We start from the raw sequence: 24,388 nt of genomic DNA, 5'->3' as shown, positions 1-24,388 counted from the left end.
TTTTTCAGTCGTTTCATTCTAACTTTTCCCTTTAATTTCTTTTTTTTTTAAAAAAAATTTTTTTTTTTATAGCTACTTTATTTATTTATTTATTTATTTATTTTTGGCTGTGTTGGGTCTTCGGTTCGTGCGAGGGCTTTCTCTAGTTGCGGCAAGCGGGGGCCACGCTTCATCGCGGTGCGGGAACCGCTCTTCATCGCGGTGTGCGGGCCCCTCACCATCGCGGCCCCTCCCGTTGCGGGGCACAGGCTCCAGACGCGCAGGCTCAGCAACTGTGGCTCACGGGCCCAGCCGCTCCGCGGCATGCGGGATCCTCCCAGACCAGGGCTCGAACCCGTGTCCCCTGCATTAGCAGGCAGACCCTCAACCACTGCGCCACCAGGGAAGCCCTCCCTTTAATTTCTTATTACCCACTACTCTCTCCTTTATTCCTAAGACACTAAGAAATACAGATAGAAAAATCAGCTGAGCGGTATATTGAACAGAACATCACAACACCTGGACTCCTGAATCAGAAAAGTTGGATGTTTGGGGAAAGCTGTGTCCCTAATCATTCATGTGACTTTGGCTTGGAAAAAAGAAACTTAACCTCTTTGAACCAAGGTTCCTCATCTAAAAAAAATGAGAGACTTGAACCAGATGATTTCTCACAGCCCTTCTAGCTCTAAAGTAGGATGCTTTTGCACTTCGAAATAATTGTTTTTTAAAATGAAGAAAAAACTTTGCAACCCATTCTTACTTAAAAGGTAATCTGGTCCTTTTAGGTAACATGTTTTTAGCTCTTCCTCTTGAACGGCCCTTGATTGCTTTCTTTAGGGAACTACATTCAATATTTTGTAATAACCTATAAGGGAAAAGAATCTGAAAAAGAATATATACACATATATGTAAATACATAACTGGATCACTGTGCTGTACAACTGAAATTAACACAACAATGTAAATCAACTATACTTCAGTTAAAAAAATAAACCCATAGGCCGGTGGCCCTCAACAGAATGACGGCCTGCCACTCCCATGCGATACCATTCAGAGCATCACAACTGAATCTGCTACCTGGGTACTTCTCATTTTGCCTAGAGAATGACTGCTCAAGAGTCAGAGGTCACAGACACCAAGACACACAGCTGGCCATACACTCTGACTGGCGATGGAGGGGGTGGGGGTCCCTCCTGCAGTGCAACATCTTACTCCCTGGGGGGAGCCTTCTGGTGACGTCTGCAGGCAAATCCCAAACCTGTTTCTGCCAAGACTGCTTCCATCATGCTGTCATCCTAGTTGGCCCTATTCACTCTCCGGGCAGCTACTAAACCTCTCTAATCCTCATTCTCCGCGTTGTTTCCATGGAAATGAGGCTGCCGTGAAGATTTTTTTTAAAGCCCAGTACACAGCAGGGGCTCAGGAATTTTGCTTTACTTTCCCTGTCCTCTCTTCTCTTTAAAACAGTTGCCTTTGGAAATAATTCATAGAGGGTCTGCTTATGTCCTGTGAATAGGGAAAAGAGCTTGATTTAACAGGTGTTACTAAAGCCCCATTTGTTGTTGTTAAACTGGCTTTTTCACTTACAAGCAGCTCATGCAGCTCAATATCAAAAAAAACAAACAACCCAATCCAAAAATGGGCAGAAGACCTAGAGACATTACTCCAAAGAAGATATACAGATTGCCAACAAACACATGAAAGAATGCTCAACATCAGTAATCATTAGAGAAATGCAAATCAAAACTACAATGAGGTATCACTTCACACCAGTCAGAATGGCCATCATCAAAAAATCTACAAACAATAAATGCTGGAGAGGGTGTGGAGAAAAGGGAACCCTCTTGCACTGTTGGTGGGAATGTAAATTGATACAGCCACTATGGAGAACAGTATGGAGGTTCCTTAAAAAACTAAAAATAGAACTACCATACGACCCAGCAATCCCACTACTGGGCACAATACCCTGAGAAAACCACAATTCAAAAAGAGTCATGTACCACAATGTTCATTGCAGGTCTATTTACAATAGCCAGGACATGGAAGCAACCTAAGTGTCCATCAACAGATGAATGGATAAAGAAGATGTGGCACATAAATACAATGGAATATTACTCAGCCATAAAAAAGAAATGAAATTGAGTTATTCATAGTGAGGTGGATGGACCCAGAGTCTGTCACAAAGAGTGAAGTAAGTCAGAAAGAGAAAAACAAATACCATACGCTAACACATATATATGGAATCTTAAAAAAAAAAAAAAAAAAAAATGGTTATGAAGAACCTAGGGGCAGGACAGGAATAAAGACACAGACGTAGAGAATGGACTTGAGGACACGGGGAGGGGGAAGGGTAAGCTGGGACAAAGGGAGAGAGTGGCATGGACATATATACACCACCAAATGTAAAATAGATAGCTAGTAGGAAGCAGCTGCATAGCACAGGGAGATCAGCTCGGTGCTTTGTGTCCACCTAGAGGGGTGGGATAGGGAGGGTGGGAGGGAGACGCAACAGGGAGGAGATATGGGGCTATATGTATACGTATAGCTGATTCACTTTGTTATACAGCAGAAACTAACACACCATTGTAGAGCAATTATACTCCAATAAAGATGTTAAGAAAACAAAACAAAAACCACCTGCCTTTTCAAAACTAGTGACTCTTCCATGTGAACATACGTGGGTGCTTGTGGTTACATATGATCCCCACGCCGGTGTCTGTGTCCTGGGACCCTCGGATCCCCGTGACCCTGAGAAGCATGCGGCTGGGGACGGAGGGCGGCGTATTCCCAGGAGGCCTGCTCTTCCTGGCGCTGGCGCAGCAGCACCAGCTGACAGACAGGAGAGTGACCCGTCAAAGAGCAGAGCAATTAGCTGCAAGGACAACAGCCGTGGGAGTGTGAAGTGCGGAGGAGAGGAAAAAGTGACAGCAGAGCATTATCTTATTTTGTTGAAAATCGTACCAAGGTGTTAATGCTTCAACTATTCCTTTGAAGTTGTTTCTAAAGGAGGGAAGGGGAGAGCAGGCTTCTAGTCCTCCAGAGGTATCAAGGGCATCGTTTCAGACCCACCTAGAAGGTCTGATGGTGGCTTTTCGGGTGGAAACTCTAGAGCAAGGGGCAGAGTGTGTCTCCGAGGCCCGAGGGGCTGTGCGGTGCGCCGCTCCTTCAGCCCAGCCCCCCATCCCACGCTCTAATGGGGGCAGGTTCCTAACACTCTTCTGTCCCGTCACTGCCAGCTCCCTGGCTATGAGAGGATGACGATGATGCCCCAGAAGCGGTGCTGGGAGATGAAGACAAATCCAGCAAATACTACACGTCAAGGTTCTTTTCCCCAACAGAAAGCCAGTTTACCATCATATCTCTGCTTATGCTGGTACATAGGAAAGGATTTGTGTCCCAAGCACACAAAGTTAAGAGTTTGGATTCTGAAGTTAGACCTGAATTTGCCAGATGAGGCTGGGGAGTTACTAACCTTTGTAAGTGTTGGTTTCCTTTAATTAGGAGTAATATTAATACTACTACTTCATAGGGTCGTTATAAGGATTAGATGTGCTAATCCATATAAAAGTGTTTTTTCTAGGGTCTGGCACATTAAAGTAATACTCAGCAAATATTAGTTGTTTTTACCGATACACCGCAGAAGATGTATCTAGCCTAGTATTTTGCTGTAGACAAATCACCTCCTGTCATGGACCTATCATCTATCCAGGGCCAGGCCTTTGGACCCATCTTTCTAGTAACTACTATTCACAATTCAATGGCAGTCATGTTGCCCATTCCATCCTATCTCCTCACACACTCACACACACCTATTTCCCTCTCCCCCATACAAACTGAAGAGCTTAGAAACACGGGGAAAGACCCCTGAGCAGACAAGATGGTGTCGCAAGATCTACAGGCTTCCTCTTGAGTAGATTAGTCCTTAGACTAGCGCCTGTAACTCTGTACTGTCTAAGGTTGACAAGTTACACAACTTGGTTATCTTCTCCAGTTTATAGATGACTGTTTAGACATACAAACTATAAAGCAGACAATCTGTAGGAAAGACCTCCGGACGGAAAACAGACAAGAGGAAGAGGAGGATCACAGAGCCCTTGGAGAGTGCTGTAAGGACCCAGCTGCCTTTCTGATCACCCTCAAGAGTCATTCTTGAATTGCGGTTCAGCAAAATACTTAACATTAATACCATGTGGTTGAGGAAAGGAAGGCAGCACTTTCAGAATATACCCTCCCTGCCCTCAAGACAGCTAAAACAAAAAGTTCTGGATATAAATTCTGGTTTCCAGGGAAATCCAGTCATCCGAATGGGAGCATTTCTTAAAACTATCAGACAAAGGGATTTTCACCACATTCTGACATCAGCACATAATCTCTGGGCCACCTAGGAGGTAAGCAGTATTAAATACCATCCCAAACACAGTCTGGTCTATAACACTTGGTTTCAAGAACTGAAGTACATTGATATTGTCACTGCGCTTACTTTTTAAAGGGCACAAATAACCCCTCATAACTGTTTACATATTCTGCCATCTGATGTTCATGAATCTATGAGAGCTCAGGTGTAGGACTGGTCATGTTTTGGGGGAAAAAATAGCATAAAGAATATTGTCTTGGCTTCAGAAAGCCTAAGAATTAATTGCCAAAGCTTAACAGAAACTCTTAGAAAATAATGGGTTCAAAGCAAATTAACAGATTGAAAAAAAAAACCCCAGCAAAAACAGCATGTGCATGCCCAAAGGAGAAACGAAACAGTTGATTAAATTTGTTCCATCAGGAAACCTCCCCAGAGACAGAGAAATTAAATTTTCAACAGTGCTGCTGGCTTGGCAGGAGCCGGGAGGGGTGGGGAGCTCCTGGGCTTCCCTTTGGGAAAGTCCGGGAACCAAACTGCCCAAGCATCACAAGCAGGACCAGCTCATTTGAAGCCAATTTCTGACACATGCAGATGCAGTTAAGAAAAAGCTTGCTAAGTCACATTCAGCCCTCCAGGCTGAGAGAGCAGGGGTCAAAAACAGCACTTTGAGTTTTGGACAGCAATTGGCTACAAATGGGAGATTTGAGGGAATAAGAGTGTCACGGAACATAAAAGAAAAATGTCTAACAGTTTGTCACGCTGAGTCTCTTTTTAACATTAAGTATTCACTGTTTCTCAGCTACCGGTGCAAGATGTTTAAAATGGATATTACCAGACATCTCTATCTGTAATGGTGACTTTATATACTCAGAGATGTAAATCCTGTGAATGGTCCAAGTTAGTGATTCTTTCCAGCTGCTGTTGCCACATGCTGAAAGGGAGCTCTGTCCTGAGTCAGACTTTCCATGGAGGGAACTTTCAGCATCACATTGTAACCGAGCGCTCTTCATAACCTCCTACACTCTGACCCAGTTGGGGATGTTCTCCATCGTACACAAATGGCCCTGGACTCTCAGACCTACCTCCGTGGGGTGCAGTCATCATGTGGGGGGATAATGACAACTTTCACCGTGACAGATGTTCTCAGGAGATCGATCATCTGCTCGTGGCTCAGAGTGGCCACCGCCACCTTGCAGATCTCCACCAGCCGGCTGCCCTGCCTCAGCCCTGCCTGCCAGGCATAGCCGTAGGGCTCCACATCTGCCACGATGCCCTCGTAGTTGACGTGGAAGCCAAGCTGTCCCAGTCCATTCCTTCGCAGAGTCATCTCCACTGATTCACAGCCTTTTGACACGAACTAGACAAAGAAACAAAAGATACACAGTTTAATGAATGCAATAGGGTCTTAAGTGGTACGCATGGCAAGCAGGGTTCTTTCTGAATACCCTAATGCCAGCTAAAGAGCAGCCTGGTTATTTTGCCTTCACTAATCTCCATTCATTAGGCCAAAAAGAACACACTTGTCTCAACGGCTTCTCAGAGACCTACAGGGAGCTGGCAGCAAAGAAAACCGGTATTCTGCTGCTCATTTTGCCCTTAAGACAGACATTCAAAGCAGCAGATACCCGATCCAACAATTCTTTTCACCAACTAAAGCAGATTGGTTGGGCTACATCATCAGTCACAAGGCAATGGGATCAGGTCACATGCAAATGAGTTTCCAACAAAAATGCACAGTCAGTGTGTCTTCCCCCACTTGTTCTACTACTTTTCCTTCTGAAAAAAATGATGGGAAGCAAGTGTGACATAAACTCTGTGTTCCTTTGCATTGTTAAGGGAGTTTTCAGAGGAGCTAATAAAACAGAACAAGCTTCTGTAACTTAGCTCTAGTCTGTACTGAAAGCTTTATGAAAGGGACATGCATGTAGGTAAGTGGAAGGAAAACACTGACCTGAAGCCTTTTGACAATCTCTTTGATGTCCTCGTTGTTAATGAAACTCTCCACTGACACACATTCACCTCGCTCGTAGAAGACTTTGAGGCTGGTGTCGGTTGAGGTCCACCCAATCACATCTCTGCAGGAACAGTTGAAAACCACGCTCTTCGTTTCCTGTTCGATGAGGACGATGAACTCATTGGAGACCCCGAGTAGGCAGTCTATCTCCATAGCCTTGCTGTAGTCTTTGGCCCGGACAGCCCACACAATGGCTCCCATGCTACTGAGCTCAGCTCCTGGGTATGGCTTAGACTTTTCTTTCTTCTTGGAGGCCAGAGAGATGAACGGAAACTTGCCGGACGGGTCAATAGGAGTGTTGGTGACATTCTTTTCTGCCAGATCTTTCAGATATTCTTGACGTGTCCGGGTTGCCATGGCCCGGAACTTCTCTGACTTATGAGCAGCATTTTCTGCATTAATCACTTTGGCCAAAAGGAAGTCCCTGAACACATTTGACTTAGGGAAAGTGACCCCTTTGGGGATGGGAGGTCCAAAGGAAGGCACATCTCTGGACCTGGTGACGGCCACACTAAAAGACAAAGCAAAGATCAATGAGGAAGAGGCTTGTCAATACTTCTCAGACTCACAGCATGAGAATAAAATACACTTTCTCAAAGACAAAGATGCCCTTCAGAAGGAAAATAACTGTCATCGTCCCACAAGAAACAACACACACTTCTACTTAACATGTGCACACTTTTCATTCACTCATATTTAGGATTTATAGAACAAAATTTTTTCTAGGTCAAAATACCCAAAAAGCTTAAACTAAAAATTTTCACCATAACTCCATAATTTTACATCATCATTATAACCATATTCTTCATAGTAGATAACATTTTAAATCCCTAGTGATTATTTCCAAAGGGGGAGGGTGTTGGCTACTATAACCATATAACCTTTCAGAACAAGCACAGATTATGTAAGAACATAAATGTTATCCCCATTTTAGATATGATGCCCATAGCAGTCAACTTATAATGAAAATATCCACAGATGCATGACATAAGAAAAATGGACTAAATTTAAAAAAAATTAAACAAATGTTATTTGTTGTCCTATGTGTCAGGCCTTAAGCAACCAGATCAAAAAGCATAATTTTAAAACAAAAATTGAAATCTGAGTAACAGAAAGAGATTATGATTTTTTTGGTAATAGCAGCAGTGCTTTAAAATCATATTTTTAAACTTTGGTCCCAATTCTCTACTTTTGGTATGTGAGTCTGACTATTTGTGAGACTATGCTCCTTTTCCCATTCCTTTAAGCAAGACTGATTTAAGAAAGCCTGTTCCAGTCATTTCCTCTGCATCTACACTGCTAAAATTGGGACTAAGAAAAGGATCATACAAGCATCTGTAAGAACCTATTATTTTTAATCTCAAAAGGAAAAAGACCAAGTTTTTCCTAAAACAATAATAACAACAGGAGCTTCCCTGGTGGCGCAGCGGTTGAGGGTCTGCCTGCCAATGCAGGGGACACGGGTTCGAGCCCTGGTCGGGGAAGATCCCATGTGCCGCGGAGCAACTAGGTCCGTGAGCCACAACCACTGAGCCTGCGCGTCTGGAGCCTGTGCTCCGCAACAAGAGAGACCGTGGTAGTGAGAGGCCCGCACACCGTGATGAAGAGTGGCCCCCGCACCGCAATGAAGAGTGGCCCCCACTCGCCGCAACTAGAGAAAGCCCTCGCACAGAAACGAAGACCCAACACGCCAAAAATAAATAAATAAATAAATAAAATTAAAAAAAAATAACAACAACAACAGAAATTAAATGGAGATAGGTTTTGTGTGTTTTTTTTTTTAAATTTTAAATTTTAATTTTTGGCTGCGTTGGGTCTTCGTTTCTTTTTTTTTTTTTTTTTTTAATTTTATAGCTACTTTATTTATTTATTTATTTATTTTTGGCTGTGTTGGGTCTTCGGTTCGTGCGAGGGCTTTCTCTGGTTACGGCAAGTGGGGGCCACTCTTCATCGCGGTGCGGGGACCGCTCTTCATCGCGGTGCGCGGGCCTTTCACTATCGCGGCCCCTCCCGTTGCGGGGCACAGGCTCCAGACGCGCAGGCTCAGTAGTTGTGGCTCACGGGCCCAGCTGCTCCGTGGCATGTGGGATCTTCCCAGACCAGGGCTCGAACCCGTGTCCCCTGCATTAGCAGGCAGATTCTCAACCACTGCGCCACCAGGGAAGCCCGGGTCTTCGTTTCTATGCGAGGGCTTTCTCTAGTTGCAGCGAGCGGGGGCCACTCTTCATCGTGGTGCGCGGGCCTCTCACTGTCGCGGCCTCTCTTGTTGCGGAGCACAGGCTCCAGACGCGCAGGCTCAGTAGTTCTGGCTCACGAGCCTAGTTGCTCCGCGGCATGTGGGATCTTCCCAGACCAGGGCTCGAACCCATGTCCCCTGCATCGGCAGGCAGATTCTCAACCACTGCGCCACCAGGGAAGCCCAGGTTGTGTGTTTTATATCATATTTCAAGATCTCCTTCCAGGACCTCAGCAAAGTTTGAGAGGGCTGGAAATGAAGATTCTAACAGATCAAACATCCCCTTTTCAAATTATCTAATTATTTAAAAGTGAGTCAATTATGCAACTGTACTAAGTATTAGCAGAGCAACACAAAATGTGTTTCTCCAGAACTCCCAGAACGGAAAGGACATAATCAGAGAGTGTGCATCTTTCAAATTAAACTGAAGAGCTCTGTTGCACTATTTTTTCTTTATTTCAAGGGTTTGCTTGAAGATATTCAGCTTTGCTTTTCAAAAAATGATTGTTGCTTTTGAAAATAGGATAAATAAATAAAAATCAGCAACCTCAGAAGACAAATTATATATTTTGTTAGAAAATGCCACGAGATGGCCTATTTCTAAAAATGGCTTTTCACAAATTCATTAAAAAAAAAAAAAGAAAAAGACTACCTAGTTCACTTCACGACAAAGAAAGGTGGCAAGCAACATCCCATTTTCTAACTGGAGATGAGAATTCACAGAAACCTCCACATGCGTGATAGCCTAATTACATCAGTGTTAGAAAGGCTATTTTTCTTGTCTAATGTGAACTGTCTGGCTTGAATGCTGACAGCTATATAATTTTAATTTGTTTATGTTATTTTTTTTTCAAGTCAAGCAGATGACGCTAATATCCAGATTTGCTAGCTTTTCTAAGAGGAATCCCGTAAGAATCCAGAAATATTTAATATCTTTCATTTTTAAATTGGCAATTTCTTCTCTTGCTAATTTCACATCATTATTCTTTCTCAAGAAACAGCTATGATTTTATTTTAAATAAGGAGAAGAAAATGCTTAGCAGAAGGTGTCGATATGAGGACCATCCATCCACTTGCCCCTTAAATTCACTGGTTATCTATAGATCTACCTATTAACTAATAGGACTTTAGACAAACATATGCTGAAAACCCACCAATAATCAGAAGCCTCTAGAATGAACTATGAGGGAAAAGACTGAACCCTTAACATATAATTATCAGTGATTCATCATGGTAGGGAGGTAAATGATACAGACACTAAAATCAGCTTTGCATCATTAGAAATAGAATCCTTACAGAAGAAGATGAGGAAGATGATACCCTAGAATGTTCTTTTCAAATAAAGGGTTTTGTTTTGGGTAAGTTTAACTTTCAAGGTTTTCTACAAGGTTAAAAGCTCATTAATTTAGATGCCACCAATTCTGAACTCTTAAATAAGGCCTGTTTTAAGTTAAGTAGAGAGAATATTTTTGCCTTCCTAAGAATAGAAGCCTTTCTAGAATTTCAGTGTGCTATATATAGATACTTGAGGTGTATTCATTATAAATGGTTTTTGCTATTTTTAAAAGCAGATTCCAAAGGGCTTCTTGTCTACACTTATGTTCGCCTAGTATGCAATATTGTATCTCCTTAGAAATAATACATTCTTTAAAATTATAGCCATGCATTATTTGCTCAGCATTGTCAAGGACTACGATGTTCTACTCAAGAGGGTTATCTAGATGACAGAACAGACAGAAGATCAGAGGCTGAAATAGTTACGGAAAGTTAGCACTGGGGGGTGGGGGACTTAGAGAAGTCAGGGTTCCTCAAACTCTGCCAGTAAAATCTTGAGTTTCATCTTAACATTCATCTTGATTTTGCATTCCACTGAAGAATATCTGTACTCATTTTAACACAAAAATCTGTTCTGTTCCCCAAATCTCGGAGTACAACTGAGGGAGCAGGGAGGTGTTCTATTTCACTCTCATTTGACACATCCCTGAACCTCCTTTTGAACAGCTGGTAGACATTCTTCACTGCTCCAGGAAACAGACTCAGAGAAGTAAGATGATTTGCCCAGAGATTAGAGAAAGCCAGGACTGGAATCTGAGCTTCTGGATGGCCAGCAGTGCGACAAGACCACACTTATTCCCTGAGTGTGGAATCTTCCACTCTTGAGGTGCTTGCCAAAGGGACCATCCACAAGAGTCACATGGCCAAAGAGACCACCATTACAGGCTGTTTCTATTGGGCCTGGGCCTTTGTTGGCATCAAAGATCTCGGATGAAGTAGCAAGTTGATACATGGGAATGTTCCAGAGACATCTGAACAGAGGTCTCAATGAAAAAGAGGGAGAAGAATAAGACACTTGAACTTCTGAAGCACCATGGAAACAGCAATAAACAACGAAGTTTAAAAGGAAGGGAACTTAGCATCAAAACAGTAGGGGGAAGTTTCCCCTTGAAGCTTAGATCAGACTGCCAGCTTGGGGAGCTTTCCAAGAAAGCAGACCTTGGCAAAGGACAGGAAAGATGAGTGGCAGAACAAATGTGTGCCCACTGTTCCCTCTTGGGGCCTCTCCACTTCTAACAGCCTTCAATCACCAGCACTCACTGGGCACCGACTATACGCCAGGACCAAGGATGAGACGTCACAGGCTCAGCCATCCAGAAACTCAAAGCCTGGTGGGGCTACCGCTCATGGTCTGAGTGCTCTCCTAGGGAGGTGTAGTGCGCTACTGGAAACACTTCGGAACGGCACTTTATCCAGTCCTGGGAGGTCAGGGAGCACTCCCAGGGAAAAGAAGAGCAGGCGTTCATTGGATGAAAGTGGCAGGGGTGTGTGAGAAGAGGCATTCTTGCCCAGAGAGTGCCATGTGCAGAGAGGAGGGGCTGTAAGTAGCTCTATGCTGGGGGGAGGACTGGGAGAGGTGCCAGTGGACGCTGAGGGACAAGAGAGGCCAGACCTGAAGGGCTCCATGAAGTAGGCTATGCTGGGGAGTCTCAAAGTTACCCTAAATGGTTTTAAGCACAAAGAGTGACATATTCAGAGTTTTGTCTTAGAAAGGTCAGCTACATGGGACAATAGGGATGCTGATTAAGGATGGCTTGGAATAGACTTTCTGATAGAAATTTCCACCTTTGTTATTTTTCTTCCTGGTTGAAGCTTGCATATTTATTTATTTTTATTCAAGAGGAGAAAAGAAGAAAAAGGCATGGTCATTTAATGGGCATACACAACACTCCCTGCCTACACCAGATAACTTTACTTATGGGATTTCAGGTAGATGTCAAGCCACCTTCCACTGGACAGAAAGGGAAATTTAAAATCTGATATGTTTAACTGTCTGGTCTGATTCCAGGTGCTTTTTATACTACATCACACTAACTCCTTTCAACATTTATTACATCTTAACCACTGAATACAGAAATCTTTCTGAGAGGAGTAACATATATATCTACTTTCCCAAACATAGTTACTGACCACAATTTAACATCTGTTTTTGAAGACAGTCTTTATAAAAACCACTTACTACTATACTAGTTTTGCAATGAACAGTAATTCTTTAATTTCATCATAGAGTGAATCAAAGTTCTACCTTTCAATTGTTTAAGATGTCCTAAGATTTTTAAATAGTCTGTCTGAAATGAATCCAAATAAGGCCCATACATTACAATTAATTATCTTAAATTTTTATATTCTGTTAATGCCCCTCCACTTCTCTTACTTCACTTCTCTTTTATTTCTTGCAATTTATTTGTTGAAGAAACTGGGCTATGTGTCACATAGTCCAGAGCCTGAATTTTGCTGAATACAAACATGTTCTTTGGTCTTTTGTATTTCCTGGCCTCTCTAGAGGTTTGATTGGATTCACATTCAATTTTGGGAAGAGGGGATAAGACTAATTCCTAGATGGGGTTGTATTCTTCCATCATGAGACACGCATTTGTCTCTTTTATGATGTTTGCAGCCTCTGATGATCAATGCCTAGATCCATTAATTTATCAGTTGTTAAAAAAAACTGGTGACAAAGTTTTTGCACCATGTTTTTACAAAGTGAGGCCCTCAGGGGTGAGTGACGTATATTTGGTTGTTTGGTCCCAAACCAAGTGACCCCAGACTGCTATGCTTATTGAATTTGTACCTTTAATGTGAATCGTCTTTCTACATCTCCCTTATTGGTAATCACTTATTGATGCTTTCAGTATATTCCTGCCACTAAATGTCTCATCTTTTTGATTTGTTGCTTCTAATCTGCTCTATCAACTGAAACCAGACAATTAAGCTCTTTGTAATGATACAAGTAAAATAACAGAGACCAGAGGGTCCTCTTATCAGGTATGGGCATAATAAGCTTTTGTACGCAGACTTAGTGATTAATTTCTGAGTTCTTGGCTATGTCTACTATTCAAGGTTAACTGGCCTCTGGAATTAACTTAAACTAGTCAGTTTTTCCTGTATAAACTTTCTAGTTCCGAGGGTGATACAACACACATTATTTCAGAGCCTCATTTCCATATGAACTATAGGGATTTTTGTCACTTTGTTCCCCCGTTGAATCCCAGAGCCTAGAATAGTGCCTAGTATATTTTGATAAGGACTGTAAAGAACTAGTGAAAAATAAATGAATAACAATAAAGCCTACATTTGTGTTTCTGTATATAAATTACCTCGCATGGTGACGGTGAGTAAATTTTCCTAGAACTATTTATACAGTGTTATTTGCTGGATGAGCATTCCAAGGGCTTCCACTGCCCACTAATCTTTCTGACAGCATAGCCCTCTTACTGTACTTTCCACTTTCCTTCCTGTGTCTACATGTTCATCTATACCACTTTCCACCCCTAGACTCACAGAATTATTCTCATTTTGCCACTGAATTCCACCATCTGTGCTTCAAAACACATACCGAATCCCATTTTCTCAGTTAAATGTTCTTTATATCTTTAGCCTGTGTTGACCCCACAACTCTCTACACAATTAGAGCAAGACATTCCTTTGAGGAAATAACTTTCCACACTTTGGGCACCAAGTAGATGTCAGTAAATAAAAGTGAGTGTTCACAGTGGAGAAAGTGGGAACAAGAGATTTTAAATGATGAAAAGGCTTTGAATTATTCTAACTACACCTCTTAGAGATAAATTCGATATAAATAAAATTTGTACAAATTAAATGCATCTCTAAGCTTTCCCACCAGAGTATCCCTAATGAAAGAGGCCTATAAATTCACATCCCTAGTAGTTTGGGGAGGGGCCAATGTATGAGAAAAACCCACAGGTATGAAAACTCTTTGAAGACCCACATTGTATCTTAAAATTGATACAAATTTCCCATTCTACTTCATAATACATTTATTTTCTCATGAAAATAAACATCCCTTCCCCCAAGCATTAAAGACCACAAGAGAGGTACCCTAGTTATTCTGGGCCTTTAAACATCTCCTGGCATCACCACATACCCCAGGAAACACACCTACTTGAGTTTGAGAAGGACTGAGAAAAATTCATGTACCCAAGGTTTATAATAGGAAAAGCTCACTACTTTAGTTCCAAAAATCACAGTGCACTGGGTCTTCAAGTAAGCTTGGCAACTAGGGAAATTCCAGACTAGCCCATGTCTTGTGAGCAGGGGTGTCCAGTGTCATCCTGCAAAGGCTCCCAGCATCACAAGGTGGGCTTAAGAAGATGGGCTCTCCAGGTAAGAGATTAAAAATAAGAAAGAGAGAGAGCAAAAATCATGAGTTTCAGGCTGGGAAGGAGGGTTTGAAAAGAATAAAACATATCACTTACTCATCCAGCCAAGTAATGAAGAAGGTTCAGACACCTTTGCTCCTTATCAGTCTATTTAGACTTGCACTGGCCATACTTCCAGTGGCTACTGAGTACTGGAAATGTGGCTAGTATGACCAAAGAGTATTAAATCACATTAAATTTTAAAAACTGACACTTGATTCAGTTTTTCAAAAGTCTCTGAAGGAGAGGGAGACACACTTAAAAAGTATGTTTGCAATAAGCTATTATGAATCTACTTCTCCAATTGCAAATTTTATGAAATCTAAATATAGATTATTTCCAATGAAAACTGAGCATCCTGAGACGAGCTGTAAGTCAAAAATGCACTCCAGATTTCAAAGTCTTAGTCCAAAAATACGTAAGATATCTCAATAATTTTTAAAATTTAAAAGTTACGTGTTGAAATAATATTTGGATATATCAGGTAAATAAAATACACTATTGGGTCAAAAAACATATTGTTAAAATTAATTTTACCTATTTCTTGTTACTTTAAAAATATGGCTACTGGAAAATATAAAATTAATATGTGACTTGCATTATATTTCTATCGGACAGCACTTAATTTAGACAAACACCTTTAAAAGAAGAATCTCTTTTTAAAAGAAAGTACATAGCCTTCCACTCCCCAAACTTCCTAGTGACCACTGCAAAAAGGATTTAGTTTTCTATCTACAAAGTAATATGAAATCCTTTGCACGAATCCAGTACATAGAACATTTCAATTGCTTGGAGTATTTTCTAAATGCAAATAGTTATCCATCCCAATTACAGTCAAATGTTCTGCACTAATTCTTTCCTTCTACACCTAAATAAAGCAGCTTTTGGAGACCATATTCTTGAGAAAAAGCTTCAGATCTAGGTTTCCTTTGTTTGAGTTTCCACCCACTGAGTCTAGGAAGCTACAGAACTCCCTGGTCTGGGGTTTTCATATTGGCACCCGAGAAGTTCAGGAATAGCTAGTACGTCAGCAGCAGGGGCAGCAAAGACCCCTATTGCACATGGCATGGAGGGAGACAGCATGGCAGAGCCATTAAGAGACTGGGCTCTATAATCAGACTTGGTACATTCAAACCTAAACTCCACCCAGTACCAGCCGACCTCGTGTAAGTTACCTTACCCCCACGCGCTTAAATTTCCTCATCTGAAAACAGGGATTAAAACAGCACCTACCTCAGAGGTTTTAAAAATTAAATGAGGGCTTCCCTGGCGGCACAGTGGTTAAGAATCCGCCTGCCAATGCAGGGGACACAGGTTCGAGCCCTGGTCCAGGAAGATCCCACATGCCGCGGGGCAACTAAGCCCGTGCGCCTTAACTACTGAGCCTGCGCTCTAGAGCCCATGAGCCACAACTGTTGAGCCCGCGTGCCACAGCTACTGAAGCCCGCGTGCCTAGAGCCCATGCTCCGCAACAAGAGAAGCCACCGCAATGAGAAGCCTGGGCACCGCAACGAAGAGTAGCCCCTGCTCACCGCAACCAGAGAAAGCCCGCGTGCAGCAACTAAGACCCAACACAGCCAAAAATAAATTAATTAAAAAAAAAATTAAATGAGGTAACACAAATAAGGTACCTAGATCAGAGCTGGGCTTCTAATTAGAGCTCATCATACGTAGTTACTGTGGAATGGGCAAGGATGATGGCAGTCAGTAGGAGTCCAATGTAACCTTGACTTGTTTTGTTCCCTGAACTTGCTTGTTCTCCTATATTTAACCTGCATTACACCTAGGATTAGACAGTTGTAGATCTCACAACAAACCAATTATCAGTCTGCACTGGCCACTTTCTGTGTAGGTGGCTCTGTTAATTCAAAAACAAAAATCCAAAATTAACAAAGCCTTGTCTTCTAAGTTTTAGGGATGGAAGGATACAATAAACTTTCATATTTTGAAAGGATAGATTCCTATTAGGACATCTTCCTAATGCTAGAACATCCTCACACATCTTCTTGGCACTACACTCACGTCAACCCAGCATCACAGGTTCGTACCCTCTTCAACACCAACCCTCTCCAGGATTCTTGCAGAGGCCTCTGCAGGTAGATGCTTGAATTCTGATACTCATGAGACTAGGTCAATGAGGGACACTGAAACCATTCCACCAAATGCTTAACAAAGCATAGAAATACCCCTAAGATTGCAGTCAGAAATGTTAGAGGTAATCAAGTCAGTCCTAAGCAAGGGTTTGGGCTTTTTAAAAATAATAATAATAATTAAAAAAAAATTAAACTTCTCTTCCCTACTTATTATGATCATTCTTCTCTGCTTTTGGCATGGCAAAAGCAAAATATAATTAGCAGCATGAGTAATTAGCTGGTGTCCAGATGGCATGGATGAAGGATGCCACCTAAGAAGGAGGTGCAAATGGAAACGGCAGGTGTCTAACCAACATGTCTGGGGAATGTCAATGCCATCAGGTTACGTCATCCTGTGAATTCAGCCATCCGCAAGCATAGTTTAAAGACAGAAATAAATAGCAATCGACTTCCCACTACCACTTCAGAAAGCAGAGCTGGAGGGGGCCTTCGATGTGACCACGCACCAATGCCCATCCAGCCACCTCTGGAACCAGTACCTGTAACAGACACTGTCAGTGCAGGGGTTGTGAACCCTGACAATGACGAAAACGTGCTGAAAGTGGGATCGGATGTTTTTCGGGCTGAATGGCTGTGCTCCAGGCTCTTGGAAAACAATTGTTACGATATCGTTTCCAATGTGCCGCTTCCGTAGGAGCTAAAAGAAAACATAAGCAAGAGACATAAATGACAACGCTCTGCTTGTTCCTCCCCGATTCCCATATGTAACTGTATTTAAAACATTCATTATTAATCAGTACATATTAGGGGAGGTAATCTACACAGTTATTGTCAATATTTTAGCCGGTCTTATCATTCCCTCCGAGGAAGAATATGGAAATGAATATTCATAAATTTGCATAAAACACACAGTCCATTCAAATAGATCTAACTAATCTCTAGCATATTATGCCAAGTCCCAGCATCTCCAAATCTTCAGTTTCCATAACAACAGTTTTGTTCCATTTTCATGTGAGAAAGAAACTTGCCATAGGGAATATTTTTTAAAGATGAGAACGGCTAAAGTAATTACAACGCAATTTATGTTCTGATTTAATTAGCTTCATTTAAAGAAATATGGCTAAGGTGTTTTCTGATAGTACTTTTTGTGGCACAAGCTGGCAATACAGAAATTAATAATATTCCAAAATGTTCTAACAGTTTTAAAACAGGTTAAATTTCAGGTTTAAATAGCTTTTTTAATTACAGTGAAAGCTGCTTAAGACCACCTTCTGTTTCACATTAAACGGTGTCTTGGAAAGGTGGCTTTCAAATTCAGACATTCAAAATCCTCCTAGCTCAGCGCCTCTCTAGGAAGGGGTTATTAGGGAGTTTAACTCAATCATGTGAAGAAAAACTGAACAAAATTTGTATTACTCATATTTATTACATGGAGGCTCCTACCAGGAGGAAAACAACTAAACATGACATTTATATAAACTATCCATTAGACATAAGCTTGTATTTATAACCCTTTTAAAAAAAATTCTCCAGTGACTTTAACTTACACAGATTATGTTATCAGTAAAATTAGTGATTGAGTATTGGCTGCCAGCTGGGAGAAACAATAGCCTATTAGATTAGGGTTGAGAATTGGGAGTTACAATGTTCCGGAAATGTACTTTTAACCTTAGGAATTTTAAAGCATCCCAAATTATCTTCTAATGAGGCTGTGTACTTCATTTCTAAACATGCTATATTATCAGATGTTACAGAAATAAAGGCTGCTCTGTATTGATTGCTATATAAAATATACCCATCATCAAAGATTATTAATCTCCTCAGGATCTTGAACCTATCAAGCTCAAATACAATCTATGTATATGTCACTCCTGCATAGATTTCATTGTTTTTTTGATGCAATGTCATTCTTCCTTCAAAATATGGCTTGATATGTAATGTTACTGTCTTACTAAAGGACCCAAATAGAAATAAATCTGTCCATCTCACATTATATATAATGAAAAAAAGGACAGTATTTATAAACCAATTTCTGCAAAAAGGTTTTGAAAGACACGTTCTTTCTGGTTTTTCCAAGCATAACATAATCTATGTAGAAGAAATAAATTCTTCAGCTAGAGAATTTTAAATTTCTTAATATGTAGAATACCAATTATTCTTTCACTCTGATTCAGGACCATAATACTTTTGCCTTGATTGGACCCCAAATTAAATAATTTGGATAGATGTCCACTTAAATGCCAACTCACTCAGCTCAGCCCTTTGACTCATTTAGCTGGATATACAATTGAGTCTTGTCACTAAATTTTTTACCCCCATTCCCCCACATGTTACCTTTCTCTGCTGAGCAATCAGGCAGAATAAGCCTTCATCTCCCCTTTAAAGATCATTTGTTGATGTTCTTAAATTCTCTCTACTGTCTGGTCAGAATGAGTTTAGTATATTTTTCTTAGCATGGTGTTTCCTCTCAAAAATCTAGAACTTGGAATTTGCATAAAACAAACTGTCAACAAACTCCAGATAGGGGAATTTATCTTAAAATAGGTTTATTTCAGATTTATAGCTGATTCACTGCTTTGCTTCCTACATTTTGATTGCTTTGGTAATCGTAAGAGGCAAGATTTTGTTACTGAGATGTGTGATGTAATCAAACCTAAAGTGACGACGTGTTAGATTCGATCCATGTTTTGTTAAATTCTGTGCAAGAGGATGTGATTCATTCTGCAGCTGGCCCTGTGTTCTGTTAGTACAACAATTGACAATAACAAAATCTATGTCCGTTTTAAGGTCAGAAGTGACACTAGACTGCTGTGTTTATAACAGCTACTGAAAGGAGAGTCTGTTAGTTCTCTGGTTCTTTTAAGTTTCAGTTTGATATCATTTGTTTTAAAATATTTTTTAAAAACAACAAGTACCACATACTCTTTAAAACAGTACCATTTCCATCTTGCTCTGTAACCATCTGCCATTTCTTAGTTTTCGCATTTTATCATCTCACAGACTACATTTTAGTACTAGGCCTTGTGCTTTTAGATCTTTTTAAAAGAAACTCTCTGTATGAGGTACACAAATGCAATTGTTACTTATGCTGTCCCCTGAAGAACACATCAAGAAAAAACATTTTCCTGAGCTCCCATCGACATTTTGATTTTTCTCCAAGTTAGTGGAGGGAACCTCCTTTGAAATTTGAAATGAAACATCAGTACTTTCCTGCTTTGTACACTGGCCTCTTGAGATGAAATTTCACCCACTCATATGTGTTCTTTGCAACCCTGCAGAGTCATCTAATCACCATGATTTCAACTTGTTCTTTTCAGATTTCAGGAAAACCTCAATTCTCGTGGGTGAAAAGCAAATGATTAATTCACAAAGCCATCCAGCTGGCTGTTAACCTAGAATTTGTGTCTCTTCATTTGTTTTCAGCTCATTTGCTATTCCTTACTTCCACAAAGTACAAAGCTTCCTGCTGCTGTGACAGGTGCAACATTAAATTCTGGTTTAAGATTTTATAAACTTGCCATTTAGGCTTCTGGGGGAAATGAAACAAGGGCAAAAAACCCCACAGATAACACAAGGATCTCTTACCTGCTGCTTGTTGTTAGGTGTGTATGGCAGCATGGTAGAAACATGGAACATGATCTCATAGTCTTTGTATGTTGTGTACAGAGAATGGGTTCCAGTGGAGTCAGCTACAGTAAAAAAAAAAAATACATGAGACAACTGTAACAATAGGAAAAATAGTTCATTTAAGAGATGGATCTCAAAAAAAAAAAAAGGGAAATGGTTTAGGATGAAGACATCCTAAGACAAGACACAGTGTAGGAGTTCTTACCCATTCTTTGTACCCAATCCCCCCTTGGCAGTCTAGTGAAGCCTTTGGATTCCTTCTGAGAATTATATTTGTAAATGCATAACATAAAATACATAAGATTTCAACATAAATCAATAGATTGAAAAATACCACTATCAAAATAATTTTAAAATGATATAATAGCATAAGATTTATATAATAAGTTTAAGCAGTTGGTCTAATAACTACTATAATTCTGACATAGTGAAGTGCATAAGCAGTATCTTGACATACTTCCAACAACAAACAATATAGTATGAAAATACCTATGCTTTCTACTGGCGATAAAATCACAGGTAGACCTTATACTACTGTGGTGTGTTGCCTACGTTCATAACTGAAGGAAATGCTAAATTTCAATTAGGGGTCGGTGAAGATAAATGTAAAATTACTTCCCATCCAAGTTCACAGACCCCTGAATTCCGTCCACAGACTTCAAGTTCAGAACATCTTTTCCAATACTTCTGACTCAAGCAAGAGAACCGTTTTGTTCTTAACAAATAGACGGAAACTTAACAAGACTGTAACACTGAATAGCAAAGGTATTACAGCAATGTCCAACAAGTTAAGACTGAGTGTGCTCTGTTCTCACCTTCCTTAAGGAAAAAAACAACCTCGACCCCCTTAATCATTAACAAATCAACGTGCTCATAAATACCTGGAAACCAAAGAGAATTATTAACTGTCCAAATGAAGGGGAATATCTTTAGATTAGGACCTGGACTTACAGGCGGCAAAATGAACAGAAATGCATTCATTTTGGGTAAACTCAATCCTCCACCAACCATATTGCTAAGGAGCAAACACTTTACCGCATTTTAGAGAATGACGCTGCAAGACAGCCTCTGGCATGTACCGAAAGGCAGTAGTTCTCAAACTGGAGTGTGCATGGAGTCGGCTGGGGAGCAGCTTAAAAGGCAGCTTCCCATCCTCCACTCCCAGAAATACTGCTCCGTAGGTGTGGGGCTGGGCAGAAGAATCTATTTTAATAAACACCCCCAGGGGACTCCAATGCAGTAGCTGCACTGCCCTTAGGCGCTGCTCCAAGAATAGACCATAAGGGAGGTTTGCAGAGACTTGTTAAGATGTTCTAGAGCCCTGAGTTTCAACCTTGGATCTTAATCTTGAAGAGGGCATAAAACACAAAGGGTTTTAAAAGCAAGATGAATGTAGAATAAAGCAAAGACTACTTTTGAAAAACTGCAAAGATACGTACCAACACGTAAGGCTCCAAGAAAAATATCTTCTAAATGTTAATGACCACTACCACAAAAAAATACAACTGCAATAAATCATTGACCTACTTAAGACAGATCTTGAGGATGAAGAAGGTTTCTATTGTTAAGGACCCGTGCTATAAATACCTCTAGAACTGATTCGTACATTTTACAACTTTCAAGTCAATGTGTCAGCTGTGATGAGTACTTACGTGTGTTTCAAGTCAATTTAAAGCAAAGTTAATGAACTAGAAAACAAATTATCATCCAGTGTTCATTTACTACATTTTGCTTTATATGTCTTTCTAATTCTAAAGGCATTACTACCAGGAAAGAAAAGTGAAGACAACCCTGAAGATAATTTGTTTTCTACTTCTTGTCCTTTCTCTCTTTCCGACACTTGCCTCATTTTATACAATGGATGCTGCATGACCAGTCTTCTTCTAGGGACCTCTGAAAACCCCAGCTTTGCTGATAATTTTAAACAGTCTGTAAACAGTTTCAAAAGTTTTAGAAATGAAACTAGGGCCAAGACAATGAAATTTTCTTTTCTGAGAAGAAAGAAATTCCAAAATCCTGAAATTACTGTGTACATAATAGAATTGCTAAACTTTACCAGAGAGAATGGAAACTGAATGTTTGTTATATTCTCTAAAGAATAAGGCATTTAATGTTGTTATTATTATTATTTTAGTGACCTTGAGACCATGAAATACTTAACAGAATGAAAATTAGGAAGATGACCATTGGGAAAATGACAAAAATCTTTTTTTCTCTGGTTGAAAAGAGTATATATTGAGTGATTTCTAAGGGGAAAAATATGTTTATAGAAGAAGGATAAAAAGAAGATAATGCTCCTTCATATTTGTATGGAGCTTTAAAAGTTAAAAAATAAATTTGGGCATCTTATAAGTCATCTTGATAATCGGTCATCTTGATAATCATGTGATTTGCCTCCAAATTATACTACCAGCGAATGGTGTATATCCACTAATAAGGTCAGCCCTCTACATACACTAAGTCATAGAAAATAAAATTTCTAATATTCAAACTAGATGATAAGAAGACACTGAATAATTGAGGAATGATAAGAATATTCTTGTCAGCTGCTTTGAAAAGGTGTCAATAAGTGATAATACCCTACATTAGGCACTTCTATTTGAAGATGGTATGAATAGGTTAATAAGTTTGTAGAAGCAGTTTCAGATACGGTCAATGTCATATTCATCCTTGACTTCTCTTGGCTCAACTCTTTTGCTTTAAGGGGAATAAAACTTGGATGATAAAGGTGGATGTGTAGGAATCTGAATCAGGAAAAAGTAATTCGATTTTTATGCAACCACTTCCTGGTCACTAACAGATACGTTTGACTTCAGAAAAGCTAGATAAAGGATCAAGCCTAAGCAATTTGATTTTGGGGAAGTTCCTAGTTTTAAATATTTATGAATACAAGGAGAAAAGCAATCTCATGACCTAACTGCAGGTAGACTCACAAAGTCAACAGAATGAAGAAAGCTTAAGCTCAGTTTATGAATGTCCTCACCCCTACAGAACACATCAAATGCAGAACCAACTCGCAGACAGGTTGTGGATCTGATTATTATCCATAGTTTGAAATCCTACAATAGTCAGCTGGCTGCTGAGGCCCATCCATTTAAGACCCCAGATCTCCCTTCTATGAAAGCTTGCCTCCGGGTCTGGGGATGCAGAGGTCAATGGTCAGAAGCACAGCCGGGCACAAGTGTTAACATCTGGAACACTGGATGGCACACCTCTTGTAGTACTGTTCACGCCTCCTTGTAGTACTATTTCACCCACTCAGTAACAAAGTACTTGGGGAAGTCAAGAATCCCACCTTCTCTGGCATCTACCATATTTACTCATGTTTTTTCAATGTACCTTTAACCATGGTCAGGAGGTAGGTTACTTTACTTCACTGAGGAAGGGATCAAGGAGAGTTTGTAATACCACCCCCTTTGCCATGACGGGAGAATTCATACTGTGTCAGTTGAGGGAACGTGCAAGTATGCATGTGTATGTGCCCGGGACGGAAGGCTTCTTAAAAATCACTAACATATGGTGAGAAAAGGATAAGCGATGCTGTGGGACAGGTACTTAGGTATCAGTCACTACTATTTTCTACCTACTGAGCACTTTGCAAGATACCTGCAATTACCTGGATTCCCACCTGGAAGTAAGAAGACCTGAATTCCAATACCTCCAGCATCATTTACTAAATGACCACAAACAAGTCACTGCACTTCTCCGCCCCTCGCCCCTCGATATTCTTCTCACTGTTGTGAGGATTGAAACGATGCATATGAAAGTACCAGCCCATAAAAGATGCTCAAGAAATGTGTTGATCAGAACTTAGAATTTTGTGCAGTTGAGATAAAAAGTGTAGCTGCCTTAAATAGGGCCTTTTACATATTTTAATTTCTTTGCCAACTGCATCTCAGTAACACTCAAAGGAAAAACCTTATACTATAACACAGTTTAAAGTTTAGGAGGTGAAAAAAGAAAACTTTTCTTCATTCATCAGTCTCTAGAACTCCAAATAGTCCTTTGCATGTGTGAAACATTTAAATAATGCTAGTTTTACTCCTTTCTTTATCAAAGGTTAAATATTCCAAATAAAGGATTTATTTTCTTTATGAAAAGTCTTCCATCTCCTCTAAGACCATGAATCTCAACGATCTTCATAATACTGCTGAAAAATGGGGGAAGCAACAAGCATTCACTAATATTGCGGCAAATCAAAGAAGGCAGAGCTTTGAAGGAATGCTTTTCAAAGGGTTTCTAAGTCTCTTACGTGCTGACTTGACAAACGTACTTCATTCGGGAAATAATTTCCCAAATAATAATCCATACACGCAGCTTAAAATGAGGGTGGTCTCCAGCTTTCAAATAATAAACTGCTTGGTGGGAAGC

General features: G+C 40.4%; 1 protein-coding gene across 14 annotated transcripts in view; it reads right to left on the bottom strand.

Annotated features, from left to right (window-relative positions):
• The window catches only part of SIPA1L1 (signal induced proliferation associated 1 like 1), a 372,579-nt gene that overhangs the window by 69,941 nt on the left and 278,250 nt on the right, over positions 1-24,388 (bottom strand). For all 14 annotated transcript variants that reach the window (XM_007184390.3, XM_057543410.1, XM_057543413.1 and 11 more), the window contains 4 exons: positions 19,976-20,079; positions 16,930-17,087; positions 6,285-6,858; positions 5,416-5,690 (listed from right to left, as the gene is read on the bottom strand). In XM_007184390.3, coding sequence (XP_007184452.2) covers positions 5,416-5,690; positions 6,285-6,858; positions 16,930-17,087; positions 19,976-20,079 — 1,111 coding nt within the window. The remainder of the gene's footprint in view (positions 1-5,415; positions 5,691-6,284; positions 6,859-16,929; positions 17,088-19,975; positions 20,080-24,388) is intronic.

Source organism: Balaenoptera acutorostrata, chromosome 3 (assembly GCF_949987535.1).
Source record: "Balaenoptera acutorostrata chromosome 3, mBalAcu1.1, whole genome shotgun sequence".
NCBI classification, from domain to species: domain Eukaryota; kingdom Metazoa; phylum Chordata; class Mammalia; order Artiodactyla; family Balaenopteridae; genus Balaenoptera; species Balaenoptera acutorostrata.
Note: the sequence above shows the minus strand (reverse complement) of the source record. Positions and strands in the feature narration are given on the sequence as shown.